We start from the raw sequence: 25,990 nt of genomic DNA, 5'->3' as shown, positions 1-25,990 counted from the left end.
GATTCTCTTAACAGCTCTCGGACCTGAATACCAAAGGAATGGTTGGCAATCTTATGGCTGTTATAGTAGTTTTCCTAATGTAGCACAAAACAGATATCCATGTGGGGGTGGGCTTGCAGGGATTTTAGTTTAACACTTTTTATGCTGGCTTTTCTGATGACCTTTTTGACCTAGGATTGAAAACCACAGGACAGTCAATCTAGATTTGAAAGGGCAGAGACTTTATTTGGGCTATCTTCTAACTATGATAAATTAATTAGCCTCTGGTGAAGGTTGCTTGATAATTGTTTTTTTTTTTTTTTTTTTGTTGATGATCCGTAAGCTCGCTTTCTTGCATCATTTGCCACTATTAATACTAATGCTAAATACAAAAATATCCTTTTTTTCCTGTAAATTTGGAACACAATAGTTCTAAAAAGTAGGGTGATTTCCCTCCAAGTTAATTAAAAATCCAACACTGCACATTTGCATCAAGAGGCAGTAAACGTGTTAAAGGTGTACTGTAATGAGAATTCCATTAATTTAAGAAATGTTTTGGTTGTTTTGACACAGACTCTAGACAGGAGATGCTCAAAATGTCCCTGTAGCCATATAGTAATAGCAATAGAGGCATGTGATGCAAGAAAGCAAGCATAGGAGATTATGTAGCATTATCCAAAAAACAATAATAATAATAATAATAATAATAATAAATTAAAAAAAAAAAAAAATTCACACAACCATTCCCTCTAAATGTTTGTTCAGTTCCTCCTTGAATTTATTTAAGCTATCAACTTCCATAACGACAGATGGAAATTTGTTCAAGCAATTAACCACTCGCTGGCTAAAGGCAAATTTCTGCACAACTATGCTACAACTGTCTTTCCTCAATTTGAATTTATGCCCATTAGTTTTGTAATCTGAGAAAGTGGAAGAATCCCATTAGAATTCTGTGTGCTCAACCCATTCAAGGCCTTATACACCTAAACCAGATCACCTCGCAGGTGCCTAGTCTCCAATTGCTGAAATTTGCAGACCTTAAGCCTCCCTTGGTAAGAAATTTGCAGAACTTAAGCCTCCCTTGGTAAGAAATTTGCAGAACTTAAGCCTCCCTTGGTAAGAAATTTGCAGAACTTAAGCCTCCCTTCTTTTAATCGCCTCCTTTTCCCTACTAGCAAAATTCCTGTATGTCATTGACAAAACCCCAAGACCTGCTCTTCCAGCCTGTCTGCATTTCAGAAAACTTCATATTTGACTGCACAATTACTCCCAAGTCCTTTTCATTTTCTACCACCCTAAGAGTAGTACCACACAATTGGTACATTCCTCTGGGGTTACTTTTACCCATATATATATACAGCACTTTGCATTTGTCAATTTCATACCACAGGTTGGCTGAAGGCTGCACACACAAAATCACTCACATATATAATGGATGCAGAATTGGAATTTTGGGGGTACAATGTGTACAGAAAGGATAGACAGAATAGAAAGGGAGGAGGGGTTATGCTGTTACTTAAGAAACAAAAAATCTAAGGAAGTGCATCCAGTTGACATAGATGGATAGTGCAATGTTGAGTCAGTTTGGTGTGACATAGGCACTGGGAAAGCAAAAATGAGGGTAGGAGTTTGTTATAGACCTAATGACTCTGACAAGTACAATGAACAATTATACTGAGAAATAGAGGGGCCAGTAAATCAGAGTCTTATAATTGGGGATTTTAACCTCACAGATATAGACTGGAACTTGTGGTTGGTCACTTGCACACTAGCAAGTGAGTAGCACTTTAGTAGCATGTTAGAAAGACAATAATAGGGAGTAACACTCTTGTACTGATTATTAAGTGATTATTCATGCATTAAGAATTTACAGAAAAAGGAACCACTAGATGGCAGTGATCACAGTGTACTGATGTGGGATTTACTTAAAGATGTAACTACCATCAGGGGTAAAGGGAAGGGTTTTTGCTTTCATCAAGGTGACTACAGTGGTCTCAGAGATTTTTTGTCTTATAGAGTGGGACCAAATGATGATGTTACCAACAGCAAATTCTAAATGGAAGGAAGGAATTCAAGGAAGTAATTTTGGAGACTACTAGGCTCTTTATTCCAACTAAGAAATACTGTTCTAGATTTAGGCCCAAATGGATGTAAGATGAACTAATGATACTTGTGGCAGAGAAGAAAAATGCATGGGATGCACATAAATTGTGAGGTGACACAGAAGCCTATGGTAGATACAAGCTAGTCTGTAATCAAGTCACAACTGGATGAATCTACAGATGTCAGTGTATACAACTCAGTGTATACAACTCAGTTGCTCGTTTTTATTTGTATTGTTTTCAATGATTCTGCCACTAGAGAAAATGAACTAGAAGAAAGAACTAGAGGTCTTGATATTTTTAAATCGTTCAAAAATTTTTCTGAAAAAATTAAATTACCACTATTTAAGCGTTATTACATATCAATTATTGATACTATTGTTGTTATTGATACTATTGTTCTATCTATTGACACTATTAGCTCTATCTGTTGCTATTACGTATCAATAACTACAGATAGAACTAAAGCAATATCGGGGCATCTTAACGGATTCATTGTATTGTTCCAAAAGGATGATGAATTCCCAGATTTTTTGAGTTATCATCCACCAACAAGTGTTAGCCAGCAAAAGAATAAATACTAAAAGTGTTATGGGCATAACTTTCATCAGAAGACAACCTCTTCAAAGGAGACTTTAATTTTTTATTTATTTATTTTTTTTTTTTGGCTGATGCTGCATAAGTTTGCTTTCTTGCATCAAATGCCTCTACTAATGCTAATGCTAAAAATGCAACTCGATGAAAATGAATCAGATCTGATATTACACACAGATGTGAGGTGGGCAAGTTGGAGTTAGTTTCTGCAGAGATTTCGAAATTTACTGAATGAAATTAAAAAAATTGTTAATCAAAGGGGAGATAATTATCAGCAACTACAATATACGGAGTGGTTGTACGATCTGGCTTTTTTGGCAGATTTTACCAATAAATTAAGTGATCTGAATTTGGAATTACAATTTAAAAATAAAAATATGGGTGACATGATTAGGTAGTATTTCTGCATATAAATATCAGTTTTTGGCAATGGCTAAGGATCTCAAAGAAAAAAATTCGATCATTTTACAAATATGCAAGATCATTTGCAGAAATATTTATTATTATTATTATTAGCCGTATGGTGCAAGGAAGCCTTAGGCTTATACTGCACCAGCCAAAAAAAAAAAAAAAAAAATTTACCCTGTGAGAGAGAGAGAGAGAGAGAGAAGGAAATCTCCAAGAAACAGAAGAATGATGATATCCAGCTCAGGACCCTGGGTGTGCCAAGCCCATATTCAACAGATGTGATATCTAGTTTTTGAATTTAATAGTGAGAAATATGTTTCTGAAATTGAGAAAGTTGTAGACGATTTTGAAACCAGATTCAATGATTTTAAAACAATTGAAGACATTGTTCAATATATTTCTTATCCATTTAATGTCGACTTAGATACAAAACAAATTTCAGAAAAAAAAAAAAAACGCTGAGATTTTTCACATGGAGAAAATATTACTTGAAAATGATATCTTCCTAAAAGCCAGACCATCAGAAAAAGACTTTTGGAAATATGTTTGCCGAGAAAAGTACCCAAATGTAAAAAAAATGCTGTCAACTTCTGAAATTCTTGCTTTGGTTCCCCATATCTATGAGAATCAGCCTTCTTATATTTGAAACAAACAAAGACGAAGAATTGCTCTACTCTTATGGACTTGCATACAGAAGATTCTTTACAGTTGGCCTTATCACAGTACATCCCCGATTTTGAAAGCTTGCAGATTACATGAATTCACAAACTTCACATAAATTAAAATTATGTTAATTTAAAATAAGAATTCTGAATTGTATCTAATTTAAAAATTTATAAATAACAATTTTCAATATGTGTTGATTAACTTTTTTTTAACCATGTGCAATGAAATTCTTGAGATGGTAGATCGTGACACATTTTGAAGAACAAAAAAGTAGATCACATCACAAATTAAGTTGGCCACCCCTGCCCTAGATGAATTGAGTGTTCTATGTCATGTCATAGTAATTGGCATTCCTCTGATTGATGTTGCTCAGAGTAGCTGCTCAGAGTGCCTGCCATTTTTTATTTAAATTAAGGTCTCCAAGAATGAAGCCTCTTAACTGATTTAGGGGAACTTGCTAACCCCTTTAACCCTTCTGTTTAAAAAAAGGGCGACATTTTCTCAATAGGTTTCTCTGTGTTGGAATGAATAATTAGAAATCTTGGGATAGGCCCTGATGGTACTTCAGTTCGAAGTCTCTTAGCTGCATTAGCATTTTCTGTTTTTTCAGATAGGGACTAGGTTGGGGACTGGGTATTCCACTCGTGAGCACATTTATTGCTTGCCGGGTAGTGTGCATCCCTTTGGGCTCCATGGTTCAGTGTCCGGGTTCCCCACCCACCATGGAGCCCAAAGGGATGCACACTACCCGGCAAGCAATAAATGTGCTCACGAGTGGAATGCCAGGGCTACCCAGACACAATACCTGCACCGCCGCCAGCCTGAATCGTGTCCCTTGGACCATGAAGATAGGGGCATGGCATTGACATGGTTGACCCTTGCAGGTGAACTCACTAGCTGACTGATCCTAGATGGGCCATCCAGGACCATCCACCTTGTCAAAGCAGGGGAGGGCAAAGTGGTGTGTTGAAGCTGGGCCCCCTCAAACACCAGGATCCCCCTTTCCGAGTTTCCACAGGTTGTGCAGCACACGGCAAACATGCCACATTCCTATGATGATAGCCTGGAACCTAGGCTGTGGGTACTGGATTCCAGTGATGCTAATCTGGAGTACCAGCTGCATCACTGAGGTCCCCTCACCACTTACAGGTGCCCACGTCGAGGGGAATACAATTGGGAATTTAATAAGTACATAATCTTCTTCCAGTCATTATCACACATACTTCGAGACATTCATAATGCTGAATGCCTTGGCAAATATAATATTAACATTATCATGAAACGGTAAGTCATTCCATAATGGGTTGTAACTTTAAGAAGGTTACAACAGTTTTATTATTAAATATGTATTGGCAAAAAGCCCATCTCATATAATTTTTTAAAAAATGGCAATAAATTATTTAAACAAAATGCATATTTCCATTATTATTACTTACTTTTAGCTTAATCTTATGATTACTTAAATAGTACATTAAAATCTAAGGCCATATTGCTCTGTGTGTATTACGTCTGTATAACTATGCTCACAGGCTGATAAACGGGCATAACTCAGGGGAACCCTTATAGCTGTGATTAGCTGAGATCAGCTAATCACAGCCATAAGATTCTTTTAAGAACTGCTTCAACCTACAACATGATTTGGTTTTGCCACTTGTCATTCATCCAAGTAACAAAACCAAATCATGTCCTCAACAAAGGAATATATCTTTAAACGAAATGTTTATTAGAGAAAAAATTACTGGTATAGTTAATTATTATCATCTTTACCTGACATAGGATGGATAGTGAATGATCCCTGTTCGTTTCCTTCAGCAAGAGAATAAGTAATTTCTGCATTAATTCCGGTATCTTTACTCCTGGCTAAAACACGTAAAACTTCAGTGCCTAGAGCTGCAACTTCTGGTACTACATTAAAATAAAATTTTGTTGCAAATTCTGGGGGATTGTCATTGATATCTTGTATCACTACAAGTACTGTTGCCAGAGATGATAGTTGAGGAGTGCCATGATCACTTGCTTGAACTGTGAGGTTGTACATGGCCTGCTCTTCTCTATCTACTGCTTTGTTAAGTCGTATGATTCCAGTAGTCTCATCTATTTTGAAATGCCCCAATGCAGAATCAACAAAAGTATAACTGATTTTTCGATTAGGACCTAAATTAAAAACCCAATAATGGTCAAAAACCTCAAATACTGATGAGTTAAACAATTTTGAAAAATAGTAAACCCCTTATGGTTTTACAGCAGTTTACCTTTATCAAATCATCAATACACAGATGAGTGGAACTGAATGAAAATGCTTTAAAATAATAAATTAAAAATTTAGAATAAAAAAAATAAAAACATTAAAGAAAAAGCCACCCAACTTTTGGTTAATTAAATAAAGTACATTGTAAAGTGACATAAAAGTTTGAGGAACTATCATATGCCAATGCAATCAAAAGAAATGAGAAAAGAAGGAAGGTGGAAAAAACAGGTGAACTTATAAATATGGTAAACTGCAGCTATTATCAACCCGCTGCAGGATGGAAGCCTCCTCAGCAATTCATGTTGAGGGAAATGGACCATAATCTGCCACGCTGGTCCAGTGCGGGTTGGCAGATCAACCGCATTTAGCAGTCAGGGGTTTAAACCACGGTCTACTCAAGGAGCGTGTCCTACTGCACTCCTGCTTTAACCTCTCATATTTATAAGTTTGCCTGTTTTCTCCTTTCCTCTTCATTTCTTTCATTGCATTGGCAAATGATGATACCTATAAAACTGATTTCAGTTCCCAATGTTTTTTGATTTAACAAACAAAAAGTTAAGTGTATTTTTCTTTAGGGGATTTCTTTAATTCTAAATTATTAATTTAAATCCATTCCATTAAGACACGTTCAATACTTACAGTAAAGATTACAAGGATTTACCATTTTTCACAAATTAGTATCTAAATATAATATTTAGATATGGCCATTAAATAGAGAATTAACAGTCTAATTAATATAGGAATAACAGTAATAAATAATAATGAATGGCACTAGCAGCAGAATATTTAATATATGTATATATTGCAAAAGTAAACTTTTTATTTAAAATAAAATAATAGTAATATTTTATCTGGTTGGGAATAGTGAATAAATTCAGAAAAATAACAGTTAGCTTTCAAACTTTGTAAAATTATGAAATGTTAGAGACTTCATAAAGACAGTTTTGTAAAATATAATTTTGATCTATTTATTTTGTACAAATTTGTTAACTAAAATATAGTTAATTTTTTTTTAAGACTGCAAATGGATGGTACAAATAATTAATCTACTTTTAAACTATTTAATGCTGTTCATACATGATTTTCCAAAATTTCTCTCATTTTGAATTACATTTAGATATCTAAAAAAAGTCAATACACTTTTTTTTTTTTTTGCATGTAGTTTGGTTCCACAAAATTTTTTAGAAAATATAAAAGTGCATTAGAGGGTCAATAATATTGTTACAATATAAGTTGACATAGTTTTAATGAACTATTTTTATTTTACATTAAAAAAATATAACAATTTGTTTGCAATACAAAAGTTAAGAATTTTGCATTTTTTTTTCAGGCCCCAAATAGAAATAACCAATATTTTCTTATTCATTACTAAATAAAAATAAATAATAATAAAAAAAAAAAAAAAAACCCTTTTAGTTACAAGTGCATAACTAATATCCTATAGCTAAACACAATTTTACAGGAGGTGAATTTTTATATTTATGTGAATGTGGTGTTATTTGTATTTATAAATACAGTAGACTCTCGATTTTCTGGGTAGATGGTAAAAAACAAATCCCGGATAATTGATTTCCCGGTTAATCCAAAAATACAGAAGTCCTCGACATTCGTAAGAGTAATGCAAGACGTAACTTCTTACTTTAAGTTTTACATAACTTGGGAATGGCCTAAAAACATATTGCTAAAAACCCCAGGGGCTCACATAACCCCAGGGGCTCACATCTGGTGAGTATGGGCTTGGCACACCCAGGGTCCTGAGCTGGATATCATTATTCTTCTCTTTCTTGGTGATTTCCTTCTACTTATCTCTCTCTCTCTCTCTCTCTCTCTCTCTCTCTCTCTCTCTCTCTCTCTCTCTCTCTCTCTCTCTCTCTCTCTCTCTCAGGGTAACTCGGGGAATTTTTTTTGGCTGGTGCAGCATAAGCCACAGGCTTCCTTGCAACATATAGCTAATAATAATAATAATAATATATTATTATCGACAAATCTGAATTCAGCGCGATACTTGTTAATCTTTGACCATTTTCATACATTCTATTAGTTTAATTTTCTGATCCAAATCGATCGCTTTCCTTGTCTTAGTAGATTTACTAGTACCGCTGTCACTTATTCTGCACCATGATAACTGTCAAGATGAAATTTTCTGTAAAGAACTTCACAGGGTTAAGGTGGAAAACTCACTATTATCACCCTGCGCAAGCTCACATTTTGCTAAAGCACATTTCTGGAGGTCACTATCAATAAGACAATTTGCACTTTCCATATCACTGGGCTTTTCTGTTCGTGCATCTAATTATAAACGAGTAGTAAACTCGATCTAATTGCATTTGCAAAAATACTGGTAGCTGGAATTCTGTGGGTTTTTACACGTTATTACGGTGAAATGTGTGTCCCCTTCACTGAAATCTTCAGTCATATAAAAAAAATCCCCATAAATAAATTGTAAGAATCTTCTCTTCTTTCCTATTTTTTGCTTGTTACTCTGTATCTCACTTGTGTAATTTGTGCTTGCCATGATCGTCGTTATTGATTGCTTATTAATATTATTTTTTTTGTTTTAAATTTTACAATCCTAAAAAAAAAAATTGAATTAAAAAAAATTTACTTAAATCCGTAGTTGCGTAAGTCGGGGATTTATTGTATTGAAAAAATGTTCAGCAACTGACGTAAAAAATATGGCGATAGATAAAAAATGAAAAAAAACTTACCACGTACTATGCACATGTCCGATACGATGCTTGCCTTTATTTTTTGCGATGTCGATTTTAAATCTAATAGCTTCCCTTTTTTACAATGTTGAGTATGATTTGATCACTGACATTATAAAGATAATGGATGCACTGTTTTCAAACTTTTGAATCATTTAAAGTTTTTGTTTAACTGAAAGTGACACTCTTTTGCATTTACCCATCATTTTTGTGATTTCTAAACAAAAAAAATAAAATAAAATATTTACTATAAAAAAAATTGACATCCCTGACATAAATAATGAAACAAAATTTCTTTTTGTGGTGCAACGGAACACAACAATCGACATGACGCACTAAAACAAACTAAACATTTGTTGTTTTTTTTTTTTTTTTTTTTGAGCAATTGGTGTGAAGACAGCGAGGTTGCAATAGGCAATATAATAGGTACATTAATCTCCCAATGACGACTTATAATGCCGCTTCTTGTCGCTTATTTCCGACTTGCAAAAACATCTCTTTATACCTATTCTAGTTATTACTTGAATTTTATGATTTTTGGTTGATTTCTTTTTTTTTATTTTAAGTCTTGAGGTGCTCTGGTAAATCGAGAATCTGCTGTACTTGCATTAAATACAGAATAATTAAAAAAAGGTCCTCCGACTTCTAAATTTCATTATGAGTCAATAAATAAGATAAATTAAAATTCAAGAAACTGAAAAAGTATTTTTCAAACTAATAGGCAAGTTTAATATACATTTCATTTGTGATTCTGCTGATATCAAAATAATCATAATACGTTATGGAATATATTGTTCCGAATCATTTTTAGTAAACTTGTGTAAACTTTCTTTTAAAGCATTTACATCTAAAGTGTTGGAATGTCTCATTTGACAAATATAACTTTAAATTGAAGGGGGGGTTTAATTGGGGAGAGAGAAGGAATGGATTCTCCATTCCAATTCTAGAAATCAGAGAGTTCCCCATTTAAGAATGTTATATTTTTTCAATGTATTTTAGAGGATAAGATGAGGAATCAGCCATGGGTAATTAATCGCAGTGACTGTAGGTGAAATTTGAGTATATTAAAAACTTTCTCAAGTTGAGACACCATCTCAGAGTTGTTATTGTTGTTATTTGGTTTTTTTAGGAGCATTAGCAACTAAGGCCATATTGCTCCGGGCGGTGGTCATTCCATGACCTTTCCACATCCTCCGTATTTGGTGGTGACGGGCTCGAACCATGGTCTAATCAAGAAGTGTGTGCTGCTCCTTCCCACCTGGCTACGGAGGCGCCTCCCATCTCAGAGACTGGTTGCTTAGACTTGAGAGAGAGGAGGGGGGGGGGGTTATGTAGCTGAACTTCAGTAGTCTCAAAAATCATTTTTGAAGCTTTTTTTGTCTAACAATAATCACAATAAAATTTTAAAATTGGGAAGATCATTTTGAATTAACCTGAATTTTAGGAGTAAAGTCTGTAAGGTCATTTTTTTGAAATGCTTGCACTGTTAGTTCTTATAAAATTATTTTCTGGCAGTGTTTTATGAACTTTTAAAAGAGTATGACAAGTTAAACTATTTTATCATGTAAAATATGGTAAAAATGGAATTTAATCTGTCCAATCTGCACGTGCATCATAACTTGGTACACAGAACCAATTACAAGGGGTGATCATTTAATTTGCGGATTGGTGCAAGATGTTATCTTAATTTTTATCCTGAATCTTCTATGAATTTTTCCTTCTTGAAATACTCTCCTTTGAACTTCACACATTTTCACAGAATTACTTGTTCCTTGTGAAATAACCAGTTCCACGAGCCAAAAAAATGTGTCAAAAAACACAAAAACCACTTGTTTCTCAGCCAAACGAGAAGTTAGAAATTCCTTAAGTCTTGATGAATTAGAATGCTTCCACTCACTCGACTGTTGTTTTGTCCCTATTTCATTTAAGAAGTTTTGGCCCTGTGTTTCAAAACGATCAATCATTTCTATGCACAAGTCTATTCTTTGCTGTTTTTGTTCTGGAGTCAATTGTGTGAAATTCAGCAGACATAGATTCGAGACATTTTCAGGTACTCTTTCACAATATTGTGAGCACCACTGTATGAAATGGACAACATTCTAACGGCAATTCACAAAGGGTAATTCGCCAGGAAATCTTCATCCAAGATTGCCTGGGCTTTTGCCATATGCTCTGGAGTTGAGGAGGAAGGCTGACCGGTATTGGGTCATCTACAACAGATTCATGGCCTTTACTAAATCACTTGTGCGATGTAAATATGGCCATCCTACTCATACCAAGACATTCATTACCACACACTTCATCTCTTTTAACTGTTTCTGATGCATTTAAGCCCTGTCTGATACAATAACTAATCACATATCGCTGTTCATTCTATATTCCGATATGATACTTGCTTCAAAACGATTGTCGGTGACATGTAGCTAAAAAATTCTCTTCACAGAACACTAGCTCAACAAGTACTGGCATGTACACACAGAGTCTGCTCAGTAGCGATCAGGGAGAGTACCTCTAGTAGAAATTATGGAAAGTTTGCACAGTAAACATAAAATCTTGCACCAGTGTGTAGATTAAATGATCCCCCTTGTACTTACTATTACAGTTCAATGAAAGTTCTGCACTTAAACATTTGTAGCATATAAAAACGTGGGTTATCAACTGTCATGCTATTATCACTTGAAAAATCAATGGCCCAGCATTACTAATGATTCATGTTTTAATTTAACAGTCCAATACTGTTCTTTCTGGTAGTTTATTGCTCATTTATTGATAGGAAAATAAAATACAAAACACAATGCTCTAGGTCTAGTTTCTGGGAGAAAAAAAAATTTACTTACTCACCCAAATCTTTATCAGTTGCATGGACTTTGATAACAAGGGTACCAACTTCAGAATCTTCAGGTACTGCAACAAAATATATTTCTTCTGTAAAATTAGGTGCATTATCATTGACATCACTAAGAAGAACTTCAATGAGACTTGTGCATTCCCATTCTGATTGACCTAGATCTTTTACATGGACTGTGAGAAGATAGCGAGACTGGTATTCTCTATCCATTCCTTTAGCGGTCTTTAAAAATCCTATAAAGATGCGATTACAAGTTTCACAATATATTACATATAAAATTTTGATATTTTGAAGTCAATAATAGTTTCCTATATGTTACTTCAGTAATACTAATGTGTGTGCATATATATATATATATATATATATATACAGGGTGCAGAGAAACTCTACCGACAAACTTGAACAGGTGATAGATGGTACCAAAAGAAACATTTTTTGTCAAGTAAACACAGTTTGTAAATGAGTCATTATAGCAGCAGCAGCTATTAGAGGGTTGTAAAAATCAGAACAACACATTCAGTAATTTAATGTAGTTGATTTTCTGTTGCTGGATGAAAAACCCCAGTTTCTGGGAGAAAAAACAATACTATTCTTGCCCGAGTCTGAATAATTCAGCCATGTTGTGATAAAGTCCCTTAAAAATTCCTCCCATCATCGACGGGACTCAGCCCGGTGTGACGATAGTGTTGCATGGATGTCGAGGTGTGCAGATGTGTGTTTTTGACTAGCTACTGCATCACTGCTGATTTTGGCCATTTTGTTGTGAGTTTTGCTGCACTCATTTGGATACAGGGTAAGATTATGTATATTTTAGTTACTATCCTTTGTCTGAATGCTAGTCATGACAACTGTCCATTGACTAGACAAAGAAGTTGCATGAAAATCACGATTTTTGCATATATCATTGGTTTAAGTGATTGTTTGAATTTAACATTAGTTACCTGGTATCTGTGAGTAAATCCCTGCATTTTGAGCCATTTCTTGATTAATTTAATAACATGTAACCAGAAAACTGCCATTTCTACGTTTTTATATAAAAAATTACTGGGTAGGAAGACAGCAACCTTGCTTTCTTTCCTTGGCTTGTTGTTTGCTAGCTGCACTCTGATTGGCTCATTGTATGCTACGTGAACAGGGCGTTGCACCAGCGTCACCCCCATGACCGATTTGCAAGTCTCGACTTGCAAATCATTCAGTTAGAGATCCAAAATGTCCAGTGTATTTGAAAGCCAGGAAACAGATGCAATCAAGACTAGACTAGCAATACCCATTGCGAAAATTTTGCAATTTTCAAATACATCTTAAAAATACTACTAAAAAGGGAAGAATAGTAAAATGTTGAATAAAAACTCGCCTTTCATTTTAAAAACTGACCACCTCATGAGGTACCTCCCCCTCATGGAGCTGAGGGGAGGTACCTCATCTCCATGTCTTTAATGTCCTAGTGAAACCTCTTACTCTGTTCTTCACTTACACTTAAAGATATAATTACCAACAGGGGTAAAGGAAAGGGTTTTTGCTTCCGTAAAGGTGACTACAGCCGTCTCAGACAGTTTTTAAATTCTATACGGTGGGATCAACTGATGATGTTACCAACAGCAAATTCTAAGTGGGAAGCATTCAAGGAATTAATAGGGGAAACTACTAAATGTTTCATACCTAATAAGGAATATTGTTCAAGGTTTAGGCCTAAATGGTTGTCAAATGAACTAACGAGACTCGTGGCAGTGAAGAAAAATGCATGGGATGCATATAAATTATCAGGTGACAAAGAAGCCTATTACAGATATAAGCTAGTCCGTAATCAAGTCACAAAGGAGGTTAGGCAGGCGAGGGCAGATTACGAGAAATCTGTGGCAAAGGATGCTAAGAAAAACAGCAAGGATTTCTTTACTTATATAAACTTTAAAAGGAAGGAGATGAATCAGATTGGTTCGACTGTTGGTGATCCTGCTCAGATAGCAAACAAACTGAATGAGTATTTTTCATCTACATTCACTCATGAGGAGTTATTAAGGATTGAAAATGCCAGAAGGTTATCAAACTGTAGAAGGGTGCTTAATGATTTTGTAATAACTGAGAGCAAAGTCGAGGAGAAATTGTTGAAGTTGAACATAAGAAAAGCACCTGGGGTGCATGTGATCTATCCAGTTATATGAAAGGAGGTAGCAAAGAAACTAAGCAAACTCTTAGCCATAATTATGAGAGCATCCATGGACTCAGGGGAGATCCCCCATGGACTGGAGATGTGCAAATGTATTCACAAAGGGGGATCGAATGGCAACACAAGTAATTACAGACCAGTTAGTTAAACTTCTGTTCTGGGTAAAATAATGGAGTCACTGGTTAAAGATGCATTGCAGGATCATAATAAGTTGCAAGAATGGATAAAATAAAAGGATGGTTGAGTGGGAGAAGACAGAGAGTGGTAATTAATGGGCATTGCTGTTCGTGGACTAATGTTATTAGCGGAGTCCCACAGGGTTCGGTGGTGGGTCCACTGTTGTTTTGTATATTTATCAATGATATTGATGAAGGTGTATCAGGCTTTGTGTCAAAGTTTGCAGATGATACAAAGGTTGGCAGGGTTGTTAATGACAGTAATGGCAGTGTGCTACTTCAACAGGATCTAGAAAATTTCGGAAGATGGGCTGAGAAGTGGCAACTGAAGTTTAACTTTGACAAATGCAAAGTACTGCATATGGGTAGAAGTAACCCCAGGGGAACGTACCAACAGTGTGGTACTATACTTATGGTGGTAGAAAATGAAAAAGACTTGGGAGTAATTGTGCAGTCAGATATGAAGTTTTCTGAACAATACAGACAGGCTATAAGAGGAAGTCGTGAGGTTTTGTGAATGATATACAGGAATTTTTCTAGCAGGGAAAAGGAGGTGATTGTCCCTCTGTATAAGGCAATGGTCAGGCCATGCCTTCAGTACGGCATACAGGTCTGGAGGCCTCATTTTAGGAAGGATGCAGATTTTCTTGAGCATGCACAGAGAAGGGCAACAAGATTGGTGAGGGGAATGAAGGGATCTCTCTTACCAAGGGAGGCTTAAGTTCTGCAAATTGTAGCAGCTGGAAACTAGGCACCTATGAGCTGATCTGATTGAGGTGTATAAGGGCTTGAATGGGTTGATCATGATGAATTCTGATGGGATTCTTCCACTTGTTCAGATTACGAACCTAAGAGGGCATTAAATTCAAATTGAGGAAAGAGAGATGTAGATTAGATGTGTGAAAATTTGCCCTTAGCCAGTGGGTGGTTAATTCTTCCATCTGCGTTTGTGGAAGTTCATAGGTTAAATAAATTTAAGGAGGAACTGGAGAAACTTTTTTTTTTTTTTTTTTTTTTTTTTTGGTTGATGCTACAGAAACTCATATGATATGCTTGCTTGCTTTCTTGCATCACATGCCATGATTACTATTACTATTACTTCCTCAATTTTCTGGGAAAAGTCGATGTGGAAGTGTAAAAATGTACCATGACACTCATGTTGTGACTGAACTTCTTAAAATGTAGTACAATCTCCACAATACTTTTTTGAAAGCATTTTTGCATTCTTGTTCCCTTCTGGTAAGCTTATCTTAACATATTGGAATAATCACCCGAGATAGTGCTAAATACAATTGGCCTGGACTAAATACAGTGTTAACATTAGGGAACACGATGCAAGAAAGCAAGCTTACATAGTATCAGCCAAAAAAAAAAAAAAACACTCCCTTCTCACTTCACCCATTCACTCACTCCAAATGTTTGTCCAGTTTGGCTTTGAATCTGTTTAAGCTAACTTTCTACAACAACTGATGGATGTTTGTTCCAGCAATCAACCACCCGCTAGCTAAAGGCAAACTTCTGCATATCTATTCTACAACTGTCTTTCCTCAATTTGAATTTATGCCCTCTCAGGAGATTATTCTGAGAAAGAATCCCATCAGCATTGAGCATGCTCAATGCTGATGAGGTGTATAAAGCCTTGAATGCTCAAACCATTCAAGGCTTTATACACCTCAATCAGATAACCTCAGAGGTGCCTGGTATCCAGACAGTGTAATTTGCAAAATTTAAGCCTTTCTTCATAAGAGCACTCCTTTGTTCCATTCACTAATCTTGTTGCCCTTCCTCTGTACTCGTTCTAGCAGCTCTACATCCTACTTAAAATGAGGCCTCCAGACCTGTATACAGTACTCAAGGTGTGGCGTGACCATTGCCTTATACAAAGGGATAATCACCTCCTTATCCCTGCATATCATTGACAAGACACCATGAGCTACTCTTGCAGACCGTCTGCCTGCTCAGAAAACTTCACATCTGCCTGCACAATTACTCCCAGGTCCTTTTCACTCTCTACCACTGTCAGTGTAGTACTACACAGTTGATACGTTACTCTGGGGTTACTGCTTCCCATATGCAGTACTTTACATTTGTCAATGTTACACTACAGTTGCCACCTCTTGGCCCATCTGCTCAACTTTTCCAGATTCTGTTGAAACAACATAAAGTCATTAGCGTCATTAACAACCCTGCCAACCTTCGTACTGTCTGCAAACTTGGACATTAAGCCTGATATACAGAAAATAACAATGGACCCAACACTGAACCCCGAGGGACTCCACTAATAACATTAGTCCAAGAAGAGCAGTGTCCACTGATTACCACTCTGTCTTCTCCCACTCAACCATCCCTTTATCCATAGCAGCAATTTGCCTCCAATACCACACTGCTCCAATCTGTACAGCAGTCTTCCATGTGCAACAGTATGAAAAGCCTTTCTAAGATCCAAATATATGATATCAGAATTATTCTTTGCATCCAGTTCCATTGCAACTACATCATAGTATCCAATCAAATTGGTAAGGTAAGACTTCCCCTTAACAAACCCAAGCTAAGTCCGAGCTATAACCGAAGTCTTGACTAGATGATCCTGCAATGCTTCTTTAACCAGTGCTCCATTAATTTCCTTGGAACAGATGTTAAACTAACAGGTCTGTAATCAGTGGCGGATTTCCGCGCAGGCACAGGAGGCGCACGCCTGGGGCCTCTTCAATAGAGGGGGCCTCAAATCTCAGGTCTCAAAAAAAAAATAATAAATAAATAAAACTGTTTTATTTTTAATTTTTACACTCATTATTATTACCGTTACTGAATAAAACTACAATTTAATATGAGAAGTTAGTAAACTCTTATGCGAATATACCTACATATTATATGAAATATCTGTGCGAACTAAGTGAATCTGAAGTAGAATACCTATTATCATTAATGCTTAGTTGTGCCATTTTTTCATTTAAACATTAGTTAAAATATGTATGAAAGAACTGCGCAACCAAAATGATTAAAACCGCAACACAAATCTAAAGCACGTGCTATAATAAAAACGTGCGCGTAGAATGCACACTAGTGGTACTGAAAATATTTAGGGGGGCCTCAAAATTGAATTGCACCTGAGGCCTCTCAAGTGCTAAATCCGCCACTGTCTTTAATTACCTGTGTCTACTTTTGATCCTCCTTTGTGGATTGGGGTCATATTTGCACATTTCCAGTCCATGGGTACCTCCCCTGAGTCCAACAAAGCTCTCATAATTATGGCTAAAGGTTTGCTTACTTCCTTTGCCCAGGTGGCTTTCTTATGTTTATCTTCATCAATTTCTCCTCCACTTTATTTTCAGTTATTACAAGATTATCTAGCTTACTGCCAGAGTTTAATACACCTCCGGCATTCCCCTCCTGAATAACTCCTCATGTGTGATGAATGTAGATGCAAAATATTATTTTAGTTTGTTAGCTACCTGAGCAGGATTATCAACAGTTGAACCATTCATATCAAGTGGATCAATCCCTTCCTTCTAGCGTTTACATAAGTAAGGAATTCTTTGCTGTTTTTCTTTGCATCCTTTGCCAAAGATTTCTGATAATCTGCATTTGCCTGCCTAACCTCCTTTGTGACAGTTACAGACCAGCTTCTGTGTCACCTGTTAATTTATATGTATCCCATGCATTTTTCTTCTCTGATAGATGTCTAATTAGTTCATCTGACATCCATTTAGGCTTTAAATCTCGAACAATATTTCTTTGTTGGTATGAAAATTCTAGTAGCTTCGAAGATTATTTCTTTGAATGCTTCCCATTTTGAATTAGCTGTTGGTGACATCATCAGATGGTCCCACCATATAGAATTTAAATACTGTCTCAGACCACCGTAGTCACCTTTATGTAAGCAAAAATCCTTCCTTTTACCCCTGATGGTAGTTACCTGAGTAAATTCCATTTCAGCAAACTGTGATCACTGCCACCTAGTGGTTCCTTTATCTGCAGATTCTTAATGCATGAAGAATCACTACTGATAATCAGATCAAGAGTATTGCTCCCTCTAGTTGCCTCCCGAACATGCTGATGTAGAAAACAATCTTTAATCATCCAATAAATCCATAAAAGCTATGCTAGTAGCTTTTATGGATTTATGTCACTAACACACTAGCTACTATGCTAGTAGCTAGTGTGTTAGTGACCAACCCATAAATTCCAGTCAATCTCTGGGAAATTCCCCATTATAAGACACTCTGATTTACTGTCCCACTATATTTCTCTACACGATTGCTCATTATATTCATCAGATTCATTAGGCCTATAAAACACACCTACTCTTATTTTCCCTTTCCCAGTGCTTATGTCACACCAAACAGACTCAACATTGCATTGTCTACCATCATCAATTGGACGCACTTCCTTAGATGATTTTATGTGTTTCTTAACTAAGAGCATAACCCCTCCTCCCTTCCTGTCCTGTCTATCCTTTCTGTACACATTGTACTCCCCAAATTCCAACTCTGCACTGCTTATGTCTGTGTGACACCACGTCCCTGATATCCCAACAATATCTGTCTTTGATGTCTTTACTAGCACTACAAGCTCATCAAATTTATAAACTATACTCCTAGCATTGGTATACATGCAAGTGTACATACACCTGTTTCTACTCTTAGTTACCCTAACACAGCCGATGTATTTACTTGTTCCACTATGACTCCCAGAAGTCTTGGAAATTCCCATTGCCTTGCTTTCCAGGCTGCTGCTCAATTTCATTTCTATCAAAGCAGTGCAAGAATCACTTTCACCTCTGCCAGTGACTACTGTTAATCTATTAGTCCATGTATCCCCCCCAAACTAGCAGTTTTCCGACCCACCTAATTCTGCCTCAATAGCTTCAGCAAATATTCTTGCACCCTTTCTATTTAAGTGTATCCCATCCCTGTAGAAGCAGTCTCTACTGTTAACAAGCACAGACCAGGCTGATGAAAATTCTACCCCTTGAGCCTTGCACAGTCTCTCCAGGGCCGAATTGATCGATAAGGTTCTTATCATATACTCCCTCCTATCATGTCTGGGCAGAATTGCAGACACTTTCATATTCAACCCTCACTTACGGCTTTTTTTCCACATTGACCTGTATCTGTTAAGTAATTCCGCCAGTGTCCTACTCTTAATATTATTAGTGAGCAAAATTCCAACTCTATCAGACGTTTGCCCTTGACTTTTATTTATAGCCAGCCAAATAGGAAACTGCCGTCTCTTAAATGAGAATGGGAAAGTCGAATCGGATGGAGTCAAATCTACATGCAGTAAGAGTATCCGCTTTCTTTTAGCTTCTCCTGTTATTATTTCTAGATCCAAACAATTCTGATGCATAACTTTGACTATAAGTCTCGATTGCCATATTCCACAGTAAAATAACAACTGCTCCTACCTTCAACTCTAAAATGTTGGGTGGTAAACCACTTTAAACTGAGGCTCTCCAGGAATTCACTTGGATATCGCAAAAGTCTTCAGATATAATTGTATTAACATTCTTATATTTTAATGAATCCCCAGGCATCATTTGTAAAATTTATAAATTGATTCTTTTACGCTTGTCATTTTTGTGGCAAGAATAGCACATGACAAAATGGCATTTACATAAGTAAGGCTGTGGCCAAAAACAAAAGGAATCAAACTTTCATGAACTATTAGTTTATCATCTAATTCAATTTTGTTTCAGATATGTTTTAAACGTAACAAATGGCAATGAGTGTATGAGCTCGTGTGCGCAACGTGAGGACATATAGTGAGCAAGCAGTGCAATGGAATCTTAATGATCGTGAGGAAGAACCTCAACAGAAGAAGGCTGCTGCTGCTGCTGCTGCTGCTTCTAATTTGGTTTTCAGTTGAATACATGTGAAAGGGGTATGATTGTCCCTTTCACATGTATTCACAAGACTGGGCGATTCCCATTCCTGGCTTTACGGCTGATAGTAAAGGTCTGACAGATGGGAAAGTATTTTTCCTTTAGGTATGTTTCCTGCAAAAAGAAACAAATAGGTTCATGTTTAGGCAGGAGAAATTTGACATCCTTTATGTTTCATCAGAATCCACAACAACTCCATTGTAAGAATTTAGCCAGTACTTCTTGGGTTTAGGCTTTCGAAGTAATGCAAGTTTTTATTTACTCACTTTGGTTTTAATACTTTTAGGAAATAGAGGGTGTATCTCTATCTTTCTCGGGATACAGATTCAAGATAGGATCATTCATTCACTTTCCTTTTCCTCACTTATCTCCATTGTATCCTGTATCCCACTAATAAAAGTCTGGGTCCTAGTGGGGATGGCTGGTTTTTTGGTATTTAGATGGGTGTAACTACTGATTTTATTCCACATGCTTATGTCAACAAGTAGCAGGCATGTGGAGTAAAAGATTCCTGTGGTGAAACTGAAATATCCATTTGTATTGATGTAGAACAATTGCATAAAACAACCTGAGAGTAAGGTTTCCCATTATTTACTGGTATAACCTGACCTGTTTCTTTGCTTCTATATAGGGGATATTTTGCTCTGTCTTGATTTTTTTTTAATCTTTCCAACAGAGGTGGACTAGATTAAAAATTCTTACTGGGGAAAACTTGTGGCGGCCTCATACTAATGTTATGGCCAAAATCACACTAGCCTCCATCGGCCGCCAGCCTCCGGCCCATCAGGGGTTTCCCCGGTGAGTCTGCTTACTGATTGGCTGACTCGGGAAAACCTAGTCAGCCAATCTGCCTCTGCTTCCAAGCATAGGCATGTCTTTATACAAGCAGGATTTTCATGCCACAATTTAAGCATGCTGGTTTTTGAGTAGAGCATTCTTTTAGTCCCCATACTATGCCATCAGAGCATGGCCATATTTTTGGCATCTAAAACATTGTATCAAATTGGGGATGTACAGCCTTACAGGAAAGATCAAATATTCAAAGTCTTGATGGAGATAAGCAGTTTAGGCATGTAAAATGTAAGGATAAGAACCCCAGTTGGAGGTAGCTTTTTCTCTCCTTACACATTAGTATCCTCTTAACAGCTGTCACCCCTTAGTCTCTTAGTTCAGTGCATATGTCATCTTCAGATGTTTCAAGGAGATCCCTCTCAGCAATTATGCCACATGATGTATTGAGTTTTGTGTTGAGTGTTAATTTAATTGGAATGCCTCCAAGATATATTGCTTGGAGGAGCAATTCTGGATGTTGTACTGATGAAGTTTCTACTAAAAGGTTACCCAATCTAAGTCATTTTACTGACTTCAGGAACCTTGCGAACCCTTCATGATCCTTTCGAATGAAGGGTGAGATTTTACTAATTTCCTTTTCTTCAATAGAATGTAAAACAAGGAAATAAGGTGGTGAAGCTTCTGTTCAGCGTTTCTTTTTGTTAGTGCCATTTTCTTCATTATCATTTTCAGGTAGGGACCTGGTAGGTATCCTGGAGGAAGAAGAAAAGTTTCAATTACTCATAGAGTAGAATAATAAAATTCAGTATCTTTAAGGATCATCACCCACAACTGAACCCAACAAGAGGACACCCACTCACAAACTAGCAAGTAGAGCATGTACAGTGGGATGCCAGAATTACCTAGATACTATACCTATGCATAACAGGTCCCTTCAATGTGTATGCATGTCCATGTTGAGGGGTAAATTCATGTTCTGGATAATAGACATTCACTAAGATACCTAGTATACAGAACTGATGTGTATAAGGCTTTAAAATGCTGATGGCATCGTTACTTTTTTTTTTTCAGCTTAGATATACAGGGATAAATTTAAATTGAAAAATAGTTACAGAGATAATTGGGAATTTGTATTCAGTCAGAGAGTAATTGATTGTTGGAATAAGCTCCAACCAAGGGCTGTGGAAGTGGGTAGATTAAATAAATGTAAAGGTTTGGAATGGTCAAATGAAGTGTATAAGATTTGCTTATATGTATAAGATGTATAAGATTTGCTTCCTTGCATCATTTTGCCCATACTACTACCAAATGAGAAGGTATACTCGTTACCTGGCAAGTGAAACTAAAACAGGGATAGCACAAATCTAAAATTTTGGGAGAGAATGTTGTTAATTACTGGGATCAGTTGCCTTCCACAGTAAATGATCAAGAGTCTGACAAAATTCAAACCAGATTTGGATAGTTACTTTTAAGCGATGGGAAAATTATGATTAACTGAGAGCTTATTTTTTTTTTATTACTTTTTTTTTTTTTTTTGGCTGATACAGAATAAGTTCGCTTCCTTGCATCTTGGGCCTGATTAATACTAATACTGTATTAATTTCATCTGAATTATAATTATGAATAATGAATAACCAAATAATGCAAATTTAAACAATATTTTGAGGAGTGAACTTTAGTGTAAAAGATGGCCTTTTTACACAGGACTATTTTCAGTTTGCTTGTTAGCATATCACTTTGGTCAGGCTGCAAAAGGTGTGTTTGTTAATTGCAGTCTCCAGTGCTCCCCCTATATACCACTTAAGGTGCACAGCAAAATTAACCCATAGAAATTTCTCTTTGTGTTTCAGTATCAGTAGCGGCAAATGATGCAAAAAATACAGCTTATACAGCATCAGCCAAAAAAAAAAAAAAAAAAAACCAACTTTCCATATTACTTGTCTATTCCCTGTAACATTATGTCTAGTTCTTCCAAATATACTTGAACATATTATATGAATCTACAAACCTGAGGAAGAATCAATAGTGAAATCTTCAGATCCAGTTCCAGTAAGGCTATAACGTAATTGTGAGTGCTTGTAACTGTCTGCATCCCTGGCTTCCACAGTAAGGATGTAGGTTTGAGGTGCAATACTTTCAGATACCAGTTCAGTGTATTTAGTCTAAAAGAGAAAAAAAACGGAAATATTACTATTGCTTTGTTCAGTCTATGAACAAAGCAATAGTAATATTTCAGAAGTGAGCATATAGAGATTAAGCAAAAAATAATACAGTATGCATACTTTTATGCATGTATATATAGATGTTTGTTACTCACTTCTGAAATATTACTATTGCTTTTGTTCATAGATTACAACAGTTCACAAATGAATAGCAAAAAATGTTTTCATTTTTAATGATAAAGCAGTGGTTCTCAACCATTTTTAATAACGGCACCCCTAGGTAATTTATTTTATTTTGCAGCACCTCTATTCAATTTTCTGCCTGATAGATCCAATTCTCTCTCTCTCTCTCTATATATATATATATATATATATATAATAGAAGTAATAGGTACAGGAGTTGTAATAAGAGGAATATAGACCTGGATTACTACTATGTAGAGTAGAAGGCAGCCAATGACTATAAATAAAAGATAAAAAAAAAAAGATTTATATATATATATATATATATATATATAATATATGTTATATGATAGTTATTACAATAATATAATTATAAAAATTACATTTCATAATACAAATTATATATATAAGTATATAATAATTTTATTCTTTATATAGAGGTACTAAGTAAACATCAATAATAGATCACCACAAAAATTAAAAAGATTCTGTACACCTTTTTATAATGAAATAAACATATAAATTTAAAAAAAAATAAGTTTAAGTAACTTAAACCCAAATTATGTGGCACCCCGGTTGAAAACCACTGTGATAAAGTAATGCTGAACATTTCCAGGAGTAGCATACAATGATGTAAATTTTAAAAAATAGACCATAACATAACATTATATCATTTTTTTTTAATAATTAATTTCCTGTCCTGTAAATGTCAGGAATTTTTCTATCATTCACATATTAAATTATATTAACATGCAAACATTTATATAAATATTTGTATAGAATTTTTTTATTTATTTATTTTTTTTTTTAACATTGGAAGAATCTGAATTACCTTCAGTGTTATAACCAAATAACCAAATTTCTGAAATAAAATTTTCATAATATGACATCCTGTTCCTATTAAATTGAGAAACATAAGTGCAACAGCACCTACCAAATTATCTTGGATATCTCTGCCCACACAACGTAATCAAGTGGCCAACCTTTGCCCAATTCAGTGTGATGGCTTTTGTCAAGTGATTTTTTGACCAAAATGTTTGGAACCTGAAAACAAGCTTTCTTCTCAAGAGTTGTGCCTATCTACACAAGTTTGATGTTATCTACTTGAGGGAAATATGGTTTTCTAATGACCCCATGGATTTATCTGTGACACTAGCAGATTCCTGATGCTACTTCTCCAGCTAAGGAGAGTTTTGTAGGCACACCATCAAATCTGCATGGTCCATCAGAAAAATAATGTGCTTGTCCCCTTTGCTAACTATGAAGTGCTATTCATTCAAGTGAAAGAGAAACTGTTGAAACTAAATATAAAAAAAAAGCTAAATAAAAATACAAGTATATTGAGGGAGGCAGCAAAGGAGGTGGTGGTAGTAGTGGCATGTGATGCAAGAAAGCAAGTGTATGAGCTTATGCAGAATCAGCCAAAAAAAAAAAAATCACACCATTCCCTCCAAATGCCTGTCCAGTTCCTCCTTAAATGTATTTAACCTATCAACTTCCACAACAACAGATGGAAGTTTGTTCCAACAATTAACCACCCGCTGGCTAAAGGCAAATTTCCGCACATCTATTCTACATCTGTCTTTTCTTAATTTGAATTTATGCCCCCTTAGGTTCGTAATCTGAACAAGTGGAAGGATCCCATCAGAATTCAGCGTGCTCAACCCCTTCAAGGCCTTATAAACCTCAATGAGATCACCGTGCAGGTGCCTAGTCTCCAGCCACTGCAATTTGCAGAACTTAAGCTTCTCTTGGTAAGAGGATCCCTTCATTCCCCTCACCAATCTTGTTGCCCTTCTCTGTACACGCTCAAGCAAATCTACATCCTTCCTAAAATGAGGCCTCCAGACATGTACGCAGTACCCAAGGCGTGGCCTGACCATTGCCTTATACAGAGGGACAATCACCTCCTTTTCCCTGCTAGCAAAATTCCTATATATCATTGACAAAACCCCATGACCTGCACTCGCAGCCTGTTGATGTTTATCGGCACAAGGGCAACTTAGGCCAAAATGTGCCTATCCAAACCAGTGTTTGGACAGATGCTGGAAATTTGCTTTATTTATTACTAGAAATATTCATACAGTCTGGTTTGTTTAAGGTATGCGATAAGCTCATCCAGATTAGCATAGTTTCCCAACAGGTGGGTTAGATAAGGATTCTTGCATATGTGTCAGAGAACGGAACATATTATTTCTGATGTCAGAATAATATGAACAGTCTTCAGATGGCAAACTGTAAATTGTGATGAACAGTGCATGCATATAGGGGATCATCACCCACGAGCAGGAACAAATGGGTCAGATGTGTATGCCCTATGAGTAATCTTGCTAGTATTACCTCTTTGTGCCTGTTTTGCCTGAAGTTGGAGATCCAGAGTTGTGGATCTCCAGCTTCAGGCAATTTAATTGTGCCTTTAGAATAAAACAAATGCTTTTCAGAAAGAAACAAAATCTTCAAATTCCCCAGTGTGCTCTTGAGTATGTTAAAGCTGGGGTGTTTTCTGTTAAGTAAAAAAAAAAAGAAATGATCTCGAAATATAAGAAATTTAGTGCACCTAATAACAAAAATATTCTTCCAAGCAAATCCTGTGACTCTTCCTGTCCAGACACCTTAAGTGTTTTGACTCTGTCAAAACAGAGCTCGAAGGAGAATGTTATAGATGTTCTTACTTCTTGCAACCTAACTCTGCCCCACTGTTCTTATAGGCCAGGGGTGACCAACTTAATTTGTGATGCGATCTACTTTTTTCCTTCAAAATGTGCTGTGATCTACTATCTCAAGAATTTAATTGCACATGGTTAAAAAAGTTAATCAACACATATTGAAAAATGTTTATAAATTTTAAAATTCACTATAATTCAGAATTCTTATTTTAAATTCATACATATTTAAATTTTTAATTTATGTGAAGTTTGTGTTTTTATGTCCTCTTCCAAGCTTTCAAAACGGGGATATACTGTGATAAGGCCAACTGTAAAGTCTTCTGTATGCAAGTCTGTAAGAGTAGAGCGATTCTTCGTCTTTGTTTGTTTCAAATACGAAAAGGCCGATTCACATAGATATGTGGAATCAA

The 25,990-nt window shown here is 35.9% G+C and overlaps 1 protein-coding gene across 1 annotated transcript in view; it reads right to left on the bottom strand.

The window, feature by feature from the left end:
• The window catches only part of LOC150076295 (fat-like cadherin-related tumor suppressor homolog), a 780,225-nt gene that overhangs the window by 189,022 nt on the left and 565,213 nt on the right, over nt 1-25,990 (bottom strand). Inside the window, exons 20-22 of the mRNA XM_090387312.1 lie at nt 22,578-22,731; nt 11,547-11,786; nt 5,517-5,903 (exon numbers count right to left, since the gene is read on the bottom strand). Of these exons, the coding sequence (XP_090243438.1) occupies nt 5,517-5,903; nt 11,547-11,786; nt 22,578-22,731 (781 nt within the window). The remainder of the gene's footprint in view (nt 1-5,516; nt 5,904-11,546; nt 11,787-22,577; nt 22,732-25,990) is intronic.

This window comes from Mastigoproctus giganteus, chromosome 13 (assembly GCF_048544385.1).
Source record: "Mastigoproctus giganteus isolate SK-2022 chromosome 13, ASM4854438v1, whole genome shotgun sequence".
NCBI classification, from domain to species: Eukaryota; Metazoa; Arthropoda; class Arachnida; order Uropygi; family Thelyphonidae; genus Mastigoproctus; species Mastigoproctus giganteus.
Note: the sequence above shows the minus strand (reverse complement) of the source record. Positions and strands in the feature narration are given on the sequence as shown.